Below are 19,864 nucleotides of genomic sequence, written 5' to 3' on the forward strand. Positions count from 1 at the left end.
TCTTCAGATCTCAGAAGCTAACCAGGGTTGGCCCAGGTTAGTATTTGTATGGGAGACCACGACGGAAGACCAGGGTTGCTATGCAGAGGCAGGGCAACGGCAAACCTCCTCTGAACGTCTCTTGCCTTGGAAACCCCACAGGGGGGTCGCCATAAGTCGGCTGTGACTTGCCAGGGCTGTCCATATGCTGCCCTTCCATCTTACACAGGGTAGTGTTCACATGGGAAGCAGAACATAGCTTTGTAATCATTCTTCCTGTTTTATTTTATTTTGTACTTTTATGGTATATGAAAGAACAAGCAGTCAATATTTGAACAGTGATAACTGGGGCATTTTTCATTCAGTTTCTCTGAAATTTCTTCTTTTTTCATTCAGGAGTTACTTCATGCCAGATTTAATGCTGGTAGGGCAAATCATCTCTATTTTATAATAGAATTTTAGTGACTTTGATGAGACAGTACTGACTCTTCTCCACTCTTACTGGCTATAAATTGCTTGCTTGGCCTAAATTGCTTGGACTGTGTTCCCCATTGACATAAACAACAATTTTTTAATGTTTAACTTTAAAGCTACAAAACAGATTTTCATCACACCAGCTAAAGGAGCATCCCAATAACATTCTTGAATATTTGAAATTACCAAATGACGGCAGCAGATGGGAGATGAGATCTAGACACCCCACCCCAGACACCCCATTTTGTATCCCTGCCCAAGAAGACACTGAGCCCATATACCCCCTGGCACCAAGTGAAAGAGACATCAGGAAGCTGTTTTAGAAGATCACGCCTGGGGGCATGTTGCTAGCACAGCATTGCCAGAGATGTGTAGCTGAGGGACCTTGTCTCTCTGGTGAACCCCCTTGATCACAGCGTGGCATTCTGCTGAAGACGAGGGCACACTTTATATTTTAATGTTCTAAGGCCGTCAGTGACTTTGATCTGGCCTTTTCTCTAATTAAAACCCTTTTGTCCCCTAGATGTGACGAGATAGCTACATTTTGATATTAGGGTGAGTTGGTGGTTTTTTTCAAGATGTCAAATTGTTGTCAGCCTTGGAAATTGTCCAGTGTTATGTATGGGGAAATGGAATAATTTATTTTCCCCTTCCTGTTATAATGGTGTTTACCTTTGGGATTGTGAAACAGTTCTTTCTGGGGCTGATAAATATTCAGTTGCTGTTAAACTGGTACTTACTTGAGGAACAATGTGATTTTTTTTGGGGGGGTGCAGTTTGGGATTTACACTGCAGATTGCGTAAATCATTTGTGATGTCCTCTTTGGAGATTGTGTAACAAGGAGAGGGGTTTGGCTGTTAATATTATATTTATGTGAAGGATTATGAAATAGCCTTTTTGCACTGCTGCTCAGTTTTCCCTTATGGCCAAATGTGGTTTACCCTTAGAATAGGTCCCCCCCCCTTCCATTTCCTCTGCTACACTGATGACTACCCTGAGCAGTGCACAATAACTCCTTGTGAGATCTATTTTTGATATTGTGCAATAATTATTGGACTTTTTGTCATGTCAGCTTTTTTTACTGCTCTGTAATTTTCTTGCATTGTAGAAATTGTCTTTGTTCTTGAATTGAGTAATATTTTTACAAACAATTGGTATCCATTTTATGATGTAATCTTGTGCAGTTATTAAAGTAGGCTTGCCATTTCCATGATGGGGGCGAGGGCTTACCTGCTTTCTGTGGGCCCAATCTGCTGCCGGACAGCAGGGGAGTCCCGCCCCCAAAGAGACCCATCCGCGCCAACATGCCTGGCACAATTATGTCACCCAGAGGTGATGCCATCACACAGGGCACATTGCATGAGGGACACTAGCGTTTTAGAAAAAACTCTATGGTTACCATAGAATTTTCCCCTCAAATGCTAGAGCATCCCCCCTGCAACATGCCCTGCGTGGTGATGTCACGTCTGGGTGACGTCATTGCAGTACTCACACTTTGCCCATGCACTGAAAAGAGGGACCCCCCCACCGACAGCCAGGTAAGACCTGGCAACTGTGATTTGGCTTACTGTGATTTGGCTACTGCATAATTAGTTTGCTCTGGAGCCTTCGTTCCTGAGCTAAGACAAAAATGTGTGAGCCGAAGGCTAAAAAACTATGAGCTAGCTCCCACTAACTCAGCTTAGAGGGAACACTGGCTGAAAGATCCATTAGTAAGTTAATGTAATGAATGTTTGAATACCTCTACACTCTCAGACAGATTCTGGGTTTGATGCAGGGGATATCCCTAATATACAAAAGCAGAAAAGAACCTTTGTGAATTATATCCAAGCTGTATATGATATTCCTAGAGGTTAATTAATTATTATTTTTAAAGACAAAATGACAATTGTAAGAAACATTATAACCTTCAAAACCATGTTTAGGAATAACTGATGCAATCTTAAACAGAAGTAAATTGAGTTAGCCATTTGGGTCCTATATGGGGCATTTCAGGACTGGAGGAGGTGCATAGAGGTGCATACATATGTGTTTCCCACCTATCATGTATATGGAGCCCATAACTTTCCCAAGGCCTCTCCATTTCTCCTTTGCACTTTGACTTTGGTATGTTATTTACTTACTGATGTGGTCTGCTGTGCTATTCTAGTCTCGCATGAATGCACCTAGACATTTAAAGTCAAAACAGGCAAGTCTTAAGAGTTTGGCAGGCATGAACTAGAGCAGTTGCTCCACCATCATTCCAGACATGCCAGCACAGCCAGGGGGCAGAATGCGACTATCTGAAGACCTCATCATTGTCTGCAAGGTCAGATCAAGTTTCCAGCCCTTATGGCAGCAAAGGTATGCTTGAGTGTGCATGGGTTTGGCCTGTGGCAATCTGTGCATACGTTTTCCAGCAGTTGGGAAGGGTGCTTCAGGAACCCTCCCCAGGACTTTAAACCAAAATAAACTAAACAAAGTAAAAGAAATCCTGTACATTAGTCTACCTCATTCAAGTCACAAAATGGAGCTTTTCACATGTGTGGCAGAGGTCACACCACAGCTTGGTAATCTGAAGTGATGCTTTGTTTGGTCCTTCTTACTTAACCCTGGAAATGAGAGAGAAACCGCCACACCAAATGGCATCCCCTTGGCTGTGTCAGGGGTGAAGGACCTCACGTGGAGTCTGTAGATATTCTGTCTCTAACAAATGACTGTAAGTGGCTTCTAAACATTTCTGCAGTGCTCTGAGGGGAGTCAGAGTATGTTTAATAGTCCTGGAGACTATGGGTCTCCTTCTCAGTCCCAAGGCCCCCCTCGCTGCTTCTTTCCAGCACCATGTTTCCATTCCATTGCCATTAACACTCCCCACCCCCGCAGTGGTTGGGACCTGTTGTGTGCACACCCAGGGAAATACTAAACTAGAATTTTGGACACTAGTCAACTTTTGTCTTTTACAAATGATGCATCCATGTACACCAGGAGGCTGGCAACCACTTGTAGATCCTCCCAGTATGCCCTGTCACCATGTAGTCTGAAAAAACATATGTATTTTCTGTGCATGGACCTCCTTAGTACTCAGAAACTGAGAACTGGTTTTTCCAGGGTTCTGGTTCACATATACCAGCATTCAAAATACGTGTATTGTCCCCGCTCAGACAACACTGCAGCCACACATATTGGGAGCACTGTGAGTGGCACTCTCCTGATACACACAGCTGCCAGGCACTCAGGTCGTGCGGACTTACAGTCTGTAAAGGGCTGGTGCATCAGGGGGATTCATGGGAATGTACGCTGACTTCATCCGTAGTGACCTAAAAAGGTTAGTCAAGAATAGAAAAGGGCCAACTCTAAAAATCTAATTATAAAACATACAAAAATATACATGTATTTATTAAACACAAATTAAAATAACAAATAAGGGCCCATTCATACCTCATATACAAAAATAAAAATACAAAGGCTGATGAAATAGACCTAACGCGTTTCGGCCTTTACAGGCCTTTCTCAGAGGTCTAATGCAAATAGAGGTCTATTTCATCAGCCTTTGTATTTTTATATTTGTATATGAGGTATGAATGGGCCCTTATTTGTTATTTTAATTTGTGTTTAATAAATACATGTATATTTTTGTATGTTTTATAATTAGATTTTTAGAGTTGGCCCTTTTCGATTCTTGACTAACCTTTTTAGGTTCTGAATTCTAGGTTTTAGGTTCAGGTTTTCCCCCCTTTTCCCTTTTTCATCCATAGTGAACAATCCCTGGGCTTTTGAAAAAGCATTTGAAAGGGTCAGGCAGAGCTAGCAAGAGAACATAAAGCGGACACATTTACAGAAGAGAGTGTCACTGAGCAGCAGGATGCTAAATGAGTTCTTAACGATGAGTGGGGGGGACAGGGTGAGGGATCAACAAAGACACCTTGGTAACCACCACCCTCTCATACCTTTATCTCATGAGGGCATGACCTGGCTGGAGAAGGTGGAGTAAAAACACAACCTGAACCATTGCAAGGAATGTGCCCTTGCAGAGAGGCTACATCACCAAGGGATTGTTGTGTGAAACAGCAACAGATATGGGAGGGTGACCTTTCGTACAGACTTAAAACCCAGCAGGAGAGCTTGTGCTGTGCTCTGTGGTGTGCTTAGCCAGGCACAGACTGGTTTGACCTAGGCAAGAAGGGAGGAAAGGGGTAAGAGGTGGAGCCCTTTGCCAGCCATAATATAACATATCCATAGAGGATTGCTTTTCCATTTCCTGTCTCAGATATTTTATAAAACTTAGTTGTGACCAGAAGCCCAAGCCCTTGGATGTAAGCCAAAGGGCAAGAACCAAAAAGAGACCTTTTGGCTCATAGCCTGTTTGCAGCCTGTCTTCATTCAAGCCAGCCGGTGATTCCAGGACCAGCCTGACATGCACTTTTTTTTGGTCTGAGAACGTGTGCTTGCACACGAAAGCTTACACTTTAAATAAAACTTTGTTGGTCTTAAGAAGAAGAAGACGATATTGGATTTATACCCCGCCCTTCACTACCCAAAGGAGTCTCAGAGCGGCTTACAAACTCCTTTCCCTTCCCCTCCCCACAACAGACACCCTGTGAGGTAGGTGGGGCTGAGAGAGCTCTGACAGAAACTGCTCTTTTTTCAAGAACAGCTGTGCCAGAACTATGGCTTGCCCAAGGTCATTCAGCCAGGTGCAAGTGGAGGAGTGGGGAATCAAACCCGGTTCTCCCAGATTAGAGTCCGCGCACTTAACCACTACACCAAACTGGCCACCAAGGTGCCACTGGACTCAGACTTTGTTCTGCTGCTTCAGACCAACACGGCTACCCCACCCGAATGTACTTGTTATGTTTTTGTTTTGTTTGTTTGTTGTGCTTTGGTCTATTTATGTATTTTTCTAGTTGTAAGCCACTTTGGATCCTTTTTGGAGACAAAGTGGGATATAAATGCATAGATCAATAACCTTTGGCAGGTGACCAAGAAAGCTGTCGGCTCAGCACAGACTCCCAAGGCAGCAGCAACTCCTCCCACAAACACCTGCGCAGTGAAACCTACGGGCAGCACCTCCTGGAGTGCCCCTTTGAAAGACAGCACTGCCCGGAGGCCTATGCTTCCCCCAGCCACGCCAAGGGAGAGCAGGTGTGTATTAGCTCACTGGGCTTGTGTCTGTTTTTTTAAGCAGTATGTGGTGAGGAAGGGGGCAGCAAGAGGTTGGAGGGGTAGGGTACGAGGCTGAGTCAGGGGCTTGGGTACCTCTGATTCATCAGGAGGATTGAGTCCTGGTTGATACTAGAGGGATCTAGGGGAATAAGCAGGGAAGCGGTTTAGGAGCTGATGGCATGTGAATGGCTGTCTGTCTAGGAGACAGGTGGAGAAGCAGGAGAGCTGGAACCAATGTTCCCTCTAAGTTGTGGAGTCTTGTGAGCAAAAATTCTATGTTGTGAGCAACTGGCATTAAAGTTGTGAGTGAGCAATTTGGCTGCTGCATAAATCAGTTTGCTCTGGAGCCATCCTTCCTGAGCTAAGGCAAAAATGTGTGAGCCAGAGGCTAAAAAACTGTGAGCTAGCTCACACTAACTCAGCTTAAAGGGAACACTGGCTGGAACTGAAAGAGGCACTGAGCTCCCTCCGCATTCCTCCCCCTCCCCAGGGTATTTATGCATTGCCCCTGCTGAACAGTGCCATGGATGAAGGCAAAGCCATGCTGACGCCTTCCAACACACCACTTAGCCGCAACCTGGCTGCCCACCAGACATACTCTGCTGTGACAGGTAAGGGCCACCCTTTCCTGGGACCCCTAGGCCTCCTCCTGGATGTGTTATATTCCATGCACCAGCCTCAGAGGAAGTTGCAGATCACCAATGCACAGAACCCTGGGCCCAGGAGAGGAAAGCGGGATCCCCTGGACTGGTTCTAGGCAGATTTCTGGCATCTCTAACCCCCCAGTAGGTGGTCAGACAAGGGCCTGCAGATCCTGAAATGGTCTCTGCAAAGCCTCACCCTAAGTATTTTGGCCTTTTCAATCCCATTCCATCCCTGTACTGCACCAGGGTCACAGACATTGTCATAGATTTCTGCTCATTTTCATTTCATGTCTCCCTTTCCCACCATTCCTCTTCCTCTACCCCATCTTAGTCCCATCAGATCCCTCTTTGCCCTTCCTTGTGAAGCAGGAACCCCCTGAAGTCTGCAGTACTCGCTCCACCCCTTCCTCCTTATCTAGCCCTGCATTTTTGGACTATCAGCAAATTGGCACCGGAGGCTCTGTCCTGCCTTGCAATGCCTTTTCTCACACGACCTCTGCCTATGGCCAGTTCACAGGCCAGGCCTTTGTCTCAGGTATGACGATAAAGCGAATGCATTGTGGGATAGGTTGCTGAAATGCAATATGGGATGAACAGCTGGGCCCCTGTCGTAGTTAGCTGGTGTCTGAAACATGATTGCTATAAATTTATTTATTTATCGCATTTATATCCCGCCCATCCTGTAATGTTTAGGTTTTGTACAGAGGAAGTTATTCCAGAGATCTGCCGGGGTAGGTAGAAACCGTCTGTCATTCTCAGCAAGTGAATGCCCCAGAGACTGGTAAAATGATGAGTCTGAAGGTGTACCACCTTGTACAGCAACCTTGGGGAGGGCACAGATGGCAGACCACAGTCTTAAAAATCAGGTTAAAATCTTCCATGACACCCCCTATTTACAGGCCAACAGCAGAAGTGTCTGTCCCCTACCATGTGTGTGGGACTGATGATAAAACAGCATAGCCTGTCTGTCATGGAAGGCAAGAAGTCATGACTTTGCAACATGTGGTGTAACTACTAAGATCTGGAGGAAGCCTGGGAGGTTTTGACACCAGGCTCAAAATTATCTTTGTCAGTCTAGCCAAATAATCGCTTAGGCACAAGGGTTATCAGTGCACTAACAGAATCTCCAGGGTCGAATCAACCAGTTCATAGTTCTTTCCAACCTTAGGAAAGTTTATTTATATCTCAACTTTTAATCATATATGGGACCCATGGAGTGGCTCACAGCAGTGTTTAGAAACAACATAAAACAATCCACAGTGGTAAAACAGCAAGATAAAAAGCACAACCGCAAGGCCAAGAACAGACAAAGTAACAACAAAAAGTACAATTAATCTTCCAAGTTACATCCAAAGTAGCTTTTTTAACACACCAAAATACTAATGAGGAGGAAGCAAGCTGGAGCTCCTCCAGCAGGGCATTCCAGAATCACAACATCCAAACTGAGTCAAGACGGGACCTTCCAACCCTCCACATTCCAAAAGCAAAAGGGTGGAGTATCAGTCTCCTCACATCACATTCTGTGACCGGCCCTCCAGGAAGGAGAGCAGCCACCCAGTCCCATACAGGGAAGCCCAGAAGAATACCATGGTGAATGATAGCAAATGCTGCTTAGAGATGAAGAAGAACCAAGCGGGATGCTTTCCACAAGTTCATCTCCCAATGCAGGTTGTCAGCTGAGAGATACCAAGCTTTGCTCTCTGTTTCAGAAGAAGGTTGGGATCAAGTACAATGTGGATCTGCATAACCAATATCAATCCAGGAGTTTTGTGAGCTGTGCTGCTACCTCATGCTTGAACATCAAGGCCAAAAACTGGATGCTGGAGACCACCCCACAGTTGTCACAGTTGGAAAGGGTTGAGGGAGGGTTATTTCCCAAGTGGCCTCACCACAGCCTCTTTTGAGTGGTGATGACCCCTCCCTCCCTCCCTCAGAGACCCCCCCCCCCCAATGGCTGTCTCTACAATGAGGCAAGGTGAGGAGGTGCCTTGAGTGGCTGACTGAAGGGGATGGTAGACTCCTCCTCCACGACTGTTGCTAGAACAGCTAACTCTACCCCCATCCCCTCTGTACCCCAGGCATCTTTAAAGACTGTGACATGAGACCAAGAAGCCTCACTGGGCAGTCTTTAAAGATGAAAACAAACCATAATCCATGTATTGCCTTTTACTAGGACCAGTTACAATGACACAAAAGAGTGTGTGAGCTTCCAGGTTTATCAGAACTGTCCCTCAGGCTGGAAGTTACAAGATTTAATTTAAAGAAGAAGAAGAAGTGGAGGGGAAAGGAGATGTTTCAGGCTGTGGTTGTAAAGGCCTGTTCACCCCATCCTCTCTGTGCTGAATGCTGGTGGGCGAGTAGGTATGCACTGGTGGTACCTTCAATGTCAAATGGCACTCTAGCTCCTCTGAGCAAGGGAAACAAAAACACAAAATGGTGTTCATCGATTACAGCTGCAAACAACTTTTGTCTTTAAAGACGCCTTGGGCACCCCTGTTTTAAGCTGCCACTGCCACTGCCACCCCATCCCATCTGGCATCGTTTGGCAGCCAGGAAAAGCAAGAGTCAAAATGTGCAATGGGGCTTTACCTCTCCAAGGATCCTCTCCACAACCACCAGAAAGCAAAACAGAACAAGCCGAAATCTTGAGAGAGAAATCAGTCCTTACCTGCAAAAGGGCACAGTGGGAGCCTGTCTCCTTCTGCAGACCCAGCTGTAGCAGGCTGGAAAAGCTCCGCTTCAGAGTATAGTGCACATTCTTTGCCACCATCTCAGCCATGGAGGAGACTCTGCACATGAGCTCTAGACTTGGGCCTCACTTGTTCTGAGGTTTCGAGCACTGTTGCTCCAGCTGCCATCCCTGCTGTTTCCTTGACAGTCAGAAAAACGTACTAATTATTAAAGGCAAAATGAGGTATCTATACAGCCTTTTAAACGGCAGAAGTGAGGGCGTTAAGACACCAGGAAATTCAACATAGAAATATCAGTGAAGAGGTTTCAGACAAAGAAGAAAGGAAAGACTTTTTTGGGCCTAGTCTTAAAACTGAAGTTTTGAAACAAGTGGCTTGCATGGGATAGAACAGATCGAGAAAGAAGTACTTTTCTCCCTTTCTCACAATACAAGAACTCATAGGCACTCAATGAAATTGATGGGTGGTCGGGTTAGAACGGATAAAAGGAAGTACTTCTTCACCCAAAGAGGGATTCACATGGAATTCACTGCCACAGGAGGTGGCGGCGGCTACTAGCATGGACGGCTTCAAAAAGGAATTAGATATACACATGGAGCAGAGGTTCATCAGTGGCTATTAGCCACAAGGTATAGATAGGAACTCTCAGTCTGGGGCAAGTGATGCACTGTATTCTTGGTGCTTGGGGGGGGGCGGGCAACAGTGGGAGGGCTTCTAGTGTCTTGGCCCCACTGCTGGACCTCCTGATGGCACCTGGTATTTTTGGCCGCTGTGTGACAGAGTGCTGGACTGGATGGGCCATTGGCCTGATCCAACATTGGCTTCTCTTTTGTTCTTATGTTTTTCATCAGATAGACTGTAGAGTGTCAGATCTCTACACAGTAAGAGCCTGGTAGATTCTCGTTCTCCCAGCATAGGCAGGGCTTGGATACCTGGCAGGTCCCCATTTATCTCAGATCTTTATGTGATCTCCCTTACTGGCTCTCCTTTAGGCAAATGGTCACTTGTCCACTCTCTCCTGTGCAAGGCAGGCAGAAATGGTTTAGGTGGGGCATCTGTCTGTGCCACTGCTGGTGTCTTTTGACTTCTCTCTCAGTTGTGTTTCTTCCCCTTGCAGGGCGTGAAGTGGTTGGTTCCACCTTGCCTGGCTACCCTCCCCACATCCCAGCCAATGGGCAGGGAAGCTACAGCTCTTCTGCAATTGCTGGCATGGTGGCAGGTAAGGCACACCGGGAGAAGACGTGGGAGCTGTGACAGCAGCTTTTGCATTTCACTAAAGGGCAGGTGTTAAAGGTGATGGGGATGGCTACTATGAAGGCTCACGGTGCCCCATGGCAAGGACTGCTCCATTCTCCAGAGCTTTCTTTCAGATGCCTCAGTCATGAGAGCACAACAAAGACCCTGTCATCCCAATGAAATATATGCTAAGCTACTTCCAGCATTATGGAGTACATTGGTTAGGTCTGGAGTTCCTGGCCCACGTAACAGTCAGATTGAGTGACAGGTTCTTCACTCAGTCCACACACACACACACCAATTTATCAAACATGAGAAGTTAAAAGGAAGCTGCAAAGTTGGAAGGGTTACTTATAAAAGCAGTATAAATGAGGCTCAAATAAAATACCATAGATTAGAACAGGCACAGATTAAACAGGCAAAATGACTTTCTTTTAAGGTAAGTGGAGACACTACCCAAATGGAGGAGGGGGGAAAGAGCACAAACAAAATGTACAGCTTAACAGTGTGCAATCCTAAACAGAGTTACCCCAGTCTAAACCCATTAAAATCAATTTGCTTAAGAGTGGAGTAAGTCTTCTTAGGATTGTACTGTAAGGCTGTCAAACAATTAAGGATTTGTAGTGGATTTTAGCTGCTTTTAAACTGATTCTTTAATCCATTAGATGGATATTTTTTGTGCTTGTTATGGACATTTCAACAAAGGTTGCTTCTGCGTGAAGGTTTTTCTCCGCCTCTGTTTCCAAACTGGAGCATTGGGATTTTTTTTTGGGGGGGGGGGGGCTTCAAACATCCATGATGACCTGTCCTTTAATTGTCGTCTTTCCAAGTTTTCCCCATCCTCAGTACACTCATTCCCAAACCAGCTTTAGTACGGCCTTTTTGGAAATAACACTTTCCAAGCATGCTGTCCTGCTGCCTGGATGAGATGATGCACATTTTGGAAAGTCCTGCCCACATCAGTGCCATTTTCCTGCTGTCAGCCATTCATGGCTGCCTTTTTCCTGTGCTCATTAAAAGGCTTTTTTTAGGGCTTTTAAAAACAATAATCAGTGATGGCCACAATGTTGTGGCGCTGCAGTGCTATAGCATTTACCATATTTTTAAAGAGCCCTCAAAAACCCCTCCAGTGGCACGACAAGGAAAATGGTAGGCGTGAAGGGCTGACAATGGGAAACTGCGCAGAAAACTCCTGTGGGAAAGCTCCATCGCTGATGCACTTGCCACTGCAGTTGCACAGGTAATAAGAGCAACGCCGAGAATCCTGGCCATTTGGAAGCAGCCAAAGAGGCATTTTTAAATACAGTATTCTTGATACAGAGCTGCGGTGGCTCAAGTGGTTAAGACGCTGAACTGCAGGCTGTGGAAGGTCAGTAGTTCAGCAGTTTGAGACCCGGGTGCCGCATGATGGAGTGAGCTCCCATCTCTAGTTCCAGCTCCTGCCAACCTAGCAGTTCGAAAGCAAGAAATTGCAAGTAGATAAATAGGTACCACTTCAGTGGGAAGGTAACAGCGTTCCGTGCACCTTGGTGTTTAGTCATGCCGGCCACATGACCACGGAAACGTCTTCGGACAGCGCTGGCTCTGTGGCTTTGAAACGGAGATGAGCACCGCAACCCTAGAGTCGGATTCGACTGGCTTTCGAGCAAGGGAACCTTTGCCTTTACCTTTTATTCTTGATACATAAGATCAAGAACAAAAGCCACCTCTTGCTGTTAGAAGAATATCATCTTTTCTGCTATCTTTTCCCTTCTCTGTTACAGCAACACACCATACCCAAAATAGCCTTGGCAAATAACCAGGCATGCCCTTGGGTGACAGCCGTGTTGTCAACAAAAACTTAAGGCAGCATCCCTAAAAGCAAGACCATGCTTGCTGACCCTAGATTAACTGGCCTGGAATGATGACCAAGCCCCTCTTGTGTACTTGGATTTTTTCCTCACTGACTGAATTTTCTCTTCCACATCTAATTGTACTCGGAAATTCCCAGTCCATTTTGTTCTCCGTGGTCATCCTGATTCTGAGCCCAGTGCAGCTGTAGGCACTTAGTCCACCCAAAATAATGTCCTGTGTTTTCAGAAGGTGCTTCGACCAAGAATTTAGGTCCTGCAATACAGCTGCAGCCCAGCCCAGGCCAGTCCCAGGCCAGTCAGACAGCAGGGACAAATCTTGCGGGAGCAATTGGCCTCGCAGCCTCCCCTCTCTTCCTTTCGCCGTACAATTTAGCATCGCCCCATCACCTCTGGCCATTCTACTTCTTTAAAAAGAATATGAAATATTATATCATAAAAAACTGCTTCTGAGCATGACAGAGGCCATCTTCCGCTCCCCACTGTAAAACTGCAAAGTGCTCCCAAACTCGTAGAATTTTTGGAGAGGACAGATTGTAGGGCGTCCATGCAAGGCTGGGCTGGAACACTGCTGCCCCTCATCTTCCTTGACAGCCTTTTGAGAGCCCTGGCCATTCCCTCCCACTCCAAGCTTACAGTTTATTGGTGGTTCCACTGAATCTAAAGCTGGTAGTCTGTTTCAGACCATGCCTACTACTTTTCATTAAAGCCCCACTGCAGCTCTCTGGGGAAGAGGGGTTAACGCGGCTCCCCTAGGAAGGTTTGATTATTTTTTTTTTTGCTGGCAGTGGCACCTTGCCAGGTGGGTGAAGAGAAGCTGGCACACAGGCGGGCGCAGTTCCCTTGGGCTGGGACGTGCTGAGCTGGCGTGTTGCTGTGTTACCTTGGAGATGTGCTTAATGCAGCGTTGAGAATACAGAATCTTCTCCCCCTGTGCGCTCCCTCCCCTCAAGCGTGAAATGAGATTGGTCAGGAGAAGAAAGGAGAGACTGGGGGTTGTTTTTGTACCGCTTGTAATGAGGATACTCAATCAAATGCCCCTTGAAATCCAATCCCCCACCCCCATGGAAGCTCCTGCCTCTCCCCCACCCCACCCCTCTCTGGGAGACAAATGTTTGTATAAGCGGCTCTCTTACCTGTACATATTCCTTCCTTCTGCCTACCTATTCGGTTACTTTTTACCCTACCATTCCTTCCCTGTCCTTCTCTGTGGAGCCCACAGCAGTGTCCTCAATTCTTCCTTCCACTGTGGTATGCTCACAACAACCCCGTGAGGTAGGTTAGGCTCAGAGAGAGAGAGAGAGAGAGAGAGAGAGAGAGAAAGGGCTAGCCCAGGGTCATGAAGAATGTTCCCTCTAAGCTTTGTAGTCTTGTGAGCAAAAATTCTACTTTGTGAGCTACTGGCATTAAAGTTGTGAGCGATTTCACTACTGCATAAATTAATTGGCTCTGGAGCCATCCTTCCTGAGCTGAGACATAAATGTGTGAGCTGGAGGCTAAAAAACTGTGAGCTAGCTCACACTAACTCAGCTTAGAGGGAACACTGGTCATGAACTGACCTTCATAGCTCAGTAGGGATTTCACAGAGGAGGCCTGTAAGATCGTGGCCTGGGAAAGGGTGCTTCCCACCCCTGTGGCTTTTTAAATTTTATAACAATCACCCAATGGAGAATTCTGATGAAACACGAAAGTGTTCATCCTGTTTTGTGTCAGTTTGTTTGGTCCTGAAAAAAATGTATCCCCTGGATTTTGTTCTTGCAGATTTAAACCCAGGTCCCCCCAAGAACATTGTACAATATTCTCTGCACTGGATCACACTGGCTGTCCTCCTGACACCACACAGGCTGATCTGGCATGCACAATATTCTTGTGGTTAACTGGATGCACATGGCTGAAAGCAAAACACTTAAAACATTGTATAAGAGTCTGGAAAAAATACAACACCCCCCCCCCCAACACTCAGAAACCAACACAGATAACAGCCAGCAGATATAAACATTTCCCAGAACTTCAAGCAAACTCTTGCCAGCTTTGCAGATAAGAAAAGCTTTCTGGAACCTGGAGCTGGCAACCCTAGTCTCTCGGGAGGTTTCTCTTACTCTGTTCCCTGCAAAACATTTTGCTCCCGGATGGGAAGCTGCTGCGTAGGTGTGAGACCGTGCCAACTGAGGTTGCCCAGCCCACCCTGCAGGGAAGGAAGTAAGGAGGCAGAGGCAGACCGCCCACGTGCCACTCTAAGCAGCCCCTCTCTCTAACCTAGGAAATCTCCCCATCTACCTTGGCTTTTCCACTGCATCCATTCCTATTTCCCCTTCCTTTCCCCTTCTTTCATACTAGCACCTACAGCCTGAGCCTACACATTTTTACTTCTAAGTAAGTCACACTGAGGTCAGCAGCAAGTGTGCAAAAATGTAGCTGTAATTGTGTGTGCCTCTTGATTCTACGCATTTCTCTTGCTCTTTTTCTCCCTCTTTTTCCATCTCCCCCCCCCCGCCCACCAGAACGGTTGCACCGCAGCTAATGACTTTTTAAATGTCAGTACAGTACTTGGTTTCTCAAATGAGAAGGTGCCAGAGCTTGAAGTCATATTCTCTGCCAAGGAAACTTGCTGCTCTTCCCAAATTCCTAATATGAGAAAATTGGATGTTATCCAGGATGTAGAAGGTTCCAGAACTGGGTCTCTGTATTCTGAATCGGCCTGTGGTTGTTACTCTGGGGCAGCAGGCTGGCATTGAAATTTAGCGGCTGAATGCTGGTCTGCTTCTACATCGAGAAGATTCCCATGTAGCTCTTACGACTGCTGCAAATGCCTTTGCACCCACAGTGGCAATGGAGCATCTACACAGACGTTTTCACAGCACATTCATTGCTTCCGTTCTCCTTGGCTGCTATTACCCCTTCTGCCACCGGAGGGCTTTTTTAGCCTTTTTTTAAAAAAGGTAGTAGCTATATTGTTGTAATGCTATAATAATCTATTGCAGCACTGTACATGTTCCCAGTTTTCATTTTTTAACAAAAATAAGTATCTAGCCCTTTTTGTTGTGTAATTGTAAAGAGAATTGTGCAGCCAATGTATTTCCCCTTTTAACTCCACAATGAAAAGGAATAAAGACTTGAATTCTAAAACGAAAGCTGAGAACTAGTATGTTATTGTAATAGATTGTTATAACTTTATAGTGCTCTAATTATTCGTGATTTTTTTTAAAGCTCTAAAAAACCCTCCGGTGGGGGTGTGTGGTGGAAACAGCAGCTGCAGTAATTGAGATTAGGAAAATGCTAATGTGGGTGGGGCCTGCAAACATGTGCATTTTCCTGTCCATACAATGTCCAAAGGTGTTTTGACTGCAATCTTTCCAAAAAGATCATACCAAACCAGATTTTAGAAAGACTGGATCAAAGCAGGGGGGAACATAGACAAGGGGACAACGTTATACAGATGTTCCTCAAAACTGCACTGAAGTAAGGAAACCAAGGCAAAGCAAAACCTCCGTGTGGGAAGAGTGCTGTTGGCAAAATAAATAAATAAAAATAAATTGAAGATGGAATAATGTTGGAGTGTGACCCTCATTTTGCATTATAGCTTCTTGCATTAATGTTTTGTTGTTGCAAGAACAAAACATGAGAAGGGGAAGGTTCCCATTTACCCTGCATTACTCTGAGCTCCTTGGAGAAAGGGAGAGATATAAATGTGAAAAATGGAACAGGGGGGGAAAAGTATGGGGCACGTAAAGAAACCAACCATCTCCCGAGATGTTAAGCTAATTTAATCTTTGTAGTGGGTACAAAATGCTTTGCCTGTTTAATGCCTGGTTAATACAATTATACAGATAAATTCCAATTCGGCAGTTATTTACACTGCAACAAATCAGTCTTTAAGGTGCCACAAAACTCTTTGATTGTTCATAAGGAAGGAAAGCAATTGCAACATCCATTAAAATATATACTGCCATGGCACTATTCATTCATTGCTAGATGTTGTAAGTATTATATATTTAATGTTGGGGGGAAATTAAAAGAAATTACCTCCCAGGATGCTGCAAGTTATTTTCTACGACCCTCTACTGAGAAACTATTGAAGGAGTAGTGGCTGCAGAGTTGTACCTTACTCGAGGGGACAAAATGCCTTGAACCACCCTTGTCTCTGTTTCCCCTTACAAGTCCCAAGGCTATGAGACTGATCAGGAGACCAGTTGTTGGCCTAACACTGACACTGCTGCAGGATGACCAGGGAGGGAAATATACCCCATGCACTCCAAATCAGAAGAGTTTGGGAACTGTGGCATTCCAGACTTTTAGACTGCCACCTTCTGCCCAAAGCTACTGACAACATCCGGAACTGAGGCCACAAAATTGATGTGCATGGTTTGTTGCCTTCCTTGATCGCCTAAGGCAAGGCAACCATTTTGTCCAAAGCCTGAGTACTCCACAGAACAGGATAGAGAGCCCTTTCCTCAGACATCAGAGTTCCAGAGCGTCCCTTGCTTTGAACACTTTGATCTGTTAACTCTTAACTGTCACGGGGCCACCGTCATGGAGGCCCAGGATTGGCAGCTTGGGGGTCAGACAGACCTTTGGTCATTACACCCACCACCTGCACTTCATCTGACGTACACATAATATTGGAAAGCACCATTCCATTGTACTGCTTTGGCTACTAGAACATGTGCTTATTGTTTCCCCGGATAAAACCCCTTTGAAAGAAACTCAGCTTTGAAGTACATACAAATTTACCTTGCAAGATTTACGGTTGCAAAGTTGACACCGAGTTTCAAAAGATTTCTGGAAATGTTAACATTAGAATGTTTGAGAACTTGATTTGTGTGACGTACTGAAAATAAAAGGCTATGCAATTACTAAAAAAAAAAATTACACTTACATAGCCACTGTGCCTCAGGCAAGCAGCTAAAGTGCTGTGCTTGCTTTCTGTCCTGTTTTGGAAAGCTTCTCTCACGGTGTATCACAAAAGAAAGCACAAAAGCTGGACAGCCTTCTAAAGAGTCTTTTAAACAGTCCGCACCCTGGCATTCATTCACTCTTTTCTCTGTCACCAGCAGGAACTGATTATTCCGGGACCGCGTACAGCCACACCCCGTATTCGACCTATGGGGATACCTGGCGCTTCCCCAACTCAGGCCTACTGGGTAAGTGTCCTTGAAGTGTGGCGCGCAGACACAGGAGAATCTTGGTTTCTAGAGTTGCCTGAGAGCCCAGGGAAGAAATAAGATGGTTTCAGCTCCTCTGGGGCACTTCACGGACCAACTCTGGGACAGCCAGATCAGCTACGTGAGCTTATCTTTGCTCAAGCCTCAGAGGCACAGGGGAATAGGGATGGGAAACCCTGACCCTTTATGCATTGGAGAATCTGCACAGTCAAGCCTTTAAGCTTAACTTCAGATTTGTGTGCCTGCCTTATGTACTATTCTTTTTTCTCCACTGTGTTTCTGTGTATTCATTCTGCAGCTGCAACCAAAAACCGCAGTTTCTCTTAATTGGGATGGGAACATTACTTGTGACGTGGGGGAAGGTGGTGTCCAAAGGTTGTTTTTTTTTAAAAGCATGCAATTGTCCTATCACAGCTACACAGTTCCATCCATGTAGCACCTCCCATTTAAATCCTTGTGGTTCAGGTTTTGCACATGCCTTTTAGCATTAGTTTGTTGACTGAAAGGGAACTGGAAGGAAGGCAGGCAAAAGAGGAAACTGACCAGACTCTTTTTGAAATGTACAAGCAGCTGCCAAGCCCCCCTTTTTCCATGTTGCCCAACACTAGGGGATTCTCTGCTGTGTCATCAGCCAGAGTGAAAATGGGGAAAGAGTCACACAATCTCATCGTATGGGGGGAACATGTTGAGTGTACAGGATGCATGGTAGAACCCACTGACACGGGCATCGCAAGCTGTGATCGCTGGCAACATGTGTGTATGTCGCTCTCTCTATATGTGTGTAAATGCCAAGCTGCCTTTTGAAACATCAGCAGAGCAGCAGGAGGCTCAAGGCTGGGATGCAGAGGATGAAAGTCAGTTCCTGATGTTTCAAAAGGCAGCTTGGTGTTTACCTTTGTTTATGTGGTCACTCTTTGCTCCATCAGGCTGAAAACAATGCAAAAGTTCACCCCCCTTGCAATCTTTCCACCCACTGTTTTTTCCCTTGCAGGAGAGAGTGGGGGGTGGGAAAATTTAAAATTAAAAAAGCTAGTTGAAATAAGAGTTCAGAAGAAGCGGAGGGGATGGATCCTGCTCTGGTCAGGTGCTGCACTGCTCTTTGGGCCGGCTTTGTCTCTCCTCCTCTGGCTGCGCACGGCTCCTTCAGTGGGCGCCCAGCTGGCCTCTGCTCCTGCCTCCTCCCGCTTCTCCTTCCAGCTCAGGCATTGCCTCTCTCCAGACGTGCAGGGCAGTGGAGAGGGAGGGAAGGCAGCAGCTGCCCACCCTGCTGCCTCCTCCACTGTTCCTCCTCCTCCTTTCGCCTTGACTCAGTTCTGTCTTTGCTCTTGCCACCCGCCACCACTTCTCTGCTCCCTTCTTCCTTGGCCAGGGCAGCCGAAGTGGCAGCAGCAGCAGCTGTGGTGGTGTGCTGTTCTCTTCCTCGCTCTTGCTTTTGCCAGTCCGCCTTCTCACTTCCCCTCGGTGTGGCAAGAGCTCTCACTTGCAGCTGGCTCACCCCTGAAAGGGGTGTGTCCTGCAGTTGGGAGACATTCCTTGTTTTAAACAAGCAGCATGAGTCTAGCGTTTCGACTTATGCTGTTTCTAAAAAAAGGAGAAGGCAGCACGGAGCTGTGCCTGCGGGGAGCCATTGGTGAGCCCACCTGGGCAGCCCTCTCCTGCCGCCCTGTTTAAAACGGGTGGCGGGAGAGGGCAGCCCAGCCAGAAAACAAAACTTATACACCCCTTGTCCTTTTCCCCCACAACGAGGCGCAATTTTAATGTTAGGCAGAGTGGGAGGAACGACCTCAATGTGGGCAGTGGAGGAGCAGCCTCCAAGGGGTGGGAAAAGGGCAAGGAGGTAAAATCCGAGGGAATGTTTCTGCTTTGATTTGCCTTCGGCTTGGAAGGGAAGCAATGGGGAACATCGCTACAAAACCACTTTGAGAAAAGCCAGGGATTTAGCAAACGGTAAGCGAGCTGAGAGCTAAAGGGACAAAAATCAATGCACAATGAAAAAGCTAACCTGTTGAAAGCGGGGGGGGGGGGGATGGAGAACGAAAAAGAACACGTGACAGAGACATGTGGGGAAAGCGAGGGAAACCACCGGTGCATAAAAGGCCACAGTCTTCCTTGCCAATATAAAGCCTCTGGATTAGCAAGGCCTGGAGAAAATACTGGGAACTCAACCTGGTGCTCTTGCCCCGCAACACATATGGCAAAAAACAGAAATATTCCATCCCATGTCTTTCATTTCTTTTTCTCTAATGCTACAAGTCCCAAGACAACCAAAACCACCTTAACTTCCAGTACCGTTGTCTGTTTCAATGACCCACAGGTTGAGAGTGGGGGTTTTAAGCAGAGCTTCCAAAGATCCCTAAGAAAAATAAGGGAATGCAGTGGAGGCGTGCTGCTACTGTGTGGCAAGGAAAGAGAAAGAGAGTTGGTACTTGGCAGCCTCGGTGGAAGTGGAGAGGATGAGACTGCATCATTTTGGCTGACAGAGCAGCACAAAAGAATTTCAAAGGGATTCAGGATGAGACCAGGATGAGACTCTATGGATTTCCTGGCTCTGACGAAGTTAAGGGGAGGAGGGGCTTCCCAGAAAGGTGGCAAAAAAGAGATTGCATCCAGGCAGAGCAGACAAAAGGGCTGGCAGGGCGAAGGCTTCCCTCGTGCCTTCATGCCATGACAAAAGGAAAGGTGGCAA

The 19,864-nt window shown here is 46.3% G+C and overlaps 1 protein-coding gene across 1 annotated transcript in view; it reads left to right on the top strand.

The window, feature by feature from the left end:
- PAX8 (paired box 8) overlaps positions 1 to 19,864 on the top strand; it is a 34,125-nt gene that overhangs the window by 11,628 nt on the left and 2,633 nt on the right. Inside the window, exons 6-10 of the mRNA XM_015421087.1 lie at positions 5,409 to 5,575; positions 6,087 to 6,207; positions 6,581 to 6,775; positions 10,048 to 10,149; positions 17,071 to 17,157. Coding sequence (XP_015276573.1) covers positions 5,409 to 5,575; positions 6,087 to 6,207; positions 6,581 to 6,775; positions 10,048 to 10,149; positions 17,071 to 17,157 — 672 coding nt within the window. The remainder of the gene's footprint in view (positions 1 to 5,408; positions 5,576 to 6,086; positions 6,208 to 6,580; positions 6,776 to 10,047; positions 10,150 to 17,070; positions 17,158 to 19,864) is intronic.

The sequence above is a fragment of the Gekko japonicus genome, unplaced genomic scaffold (genome assembly GCF_001447785.1).
Source record: "Gekko japonicus isolate JY-2015 unplaced genomic scaffold, Gekko_japonicus_V1.1 scaffold13, whole genome shotgun sequence".
NCBI classification, from domain to species: domain Eukaryota; kingdom Metazoa; phylum Chordata; class Lepidosauria; order Squamata; family Gekkonidae; genus Gekko; species Gekko japonicus.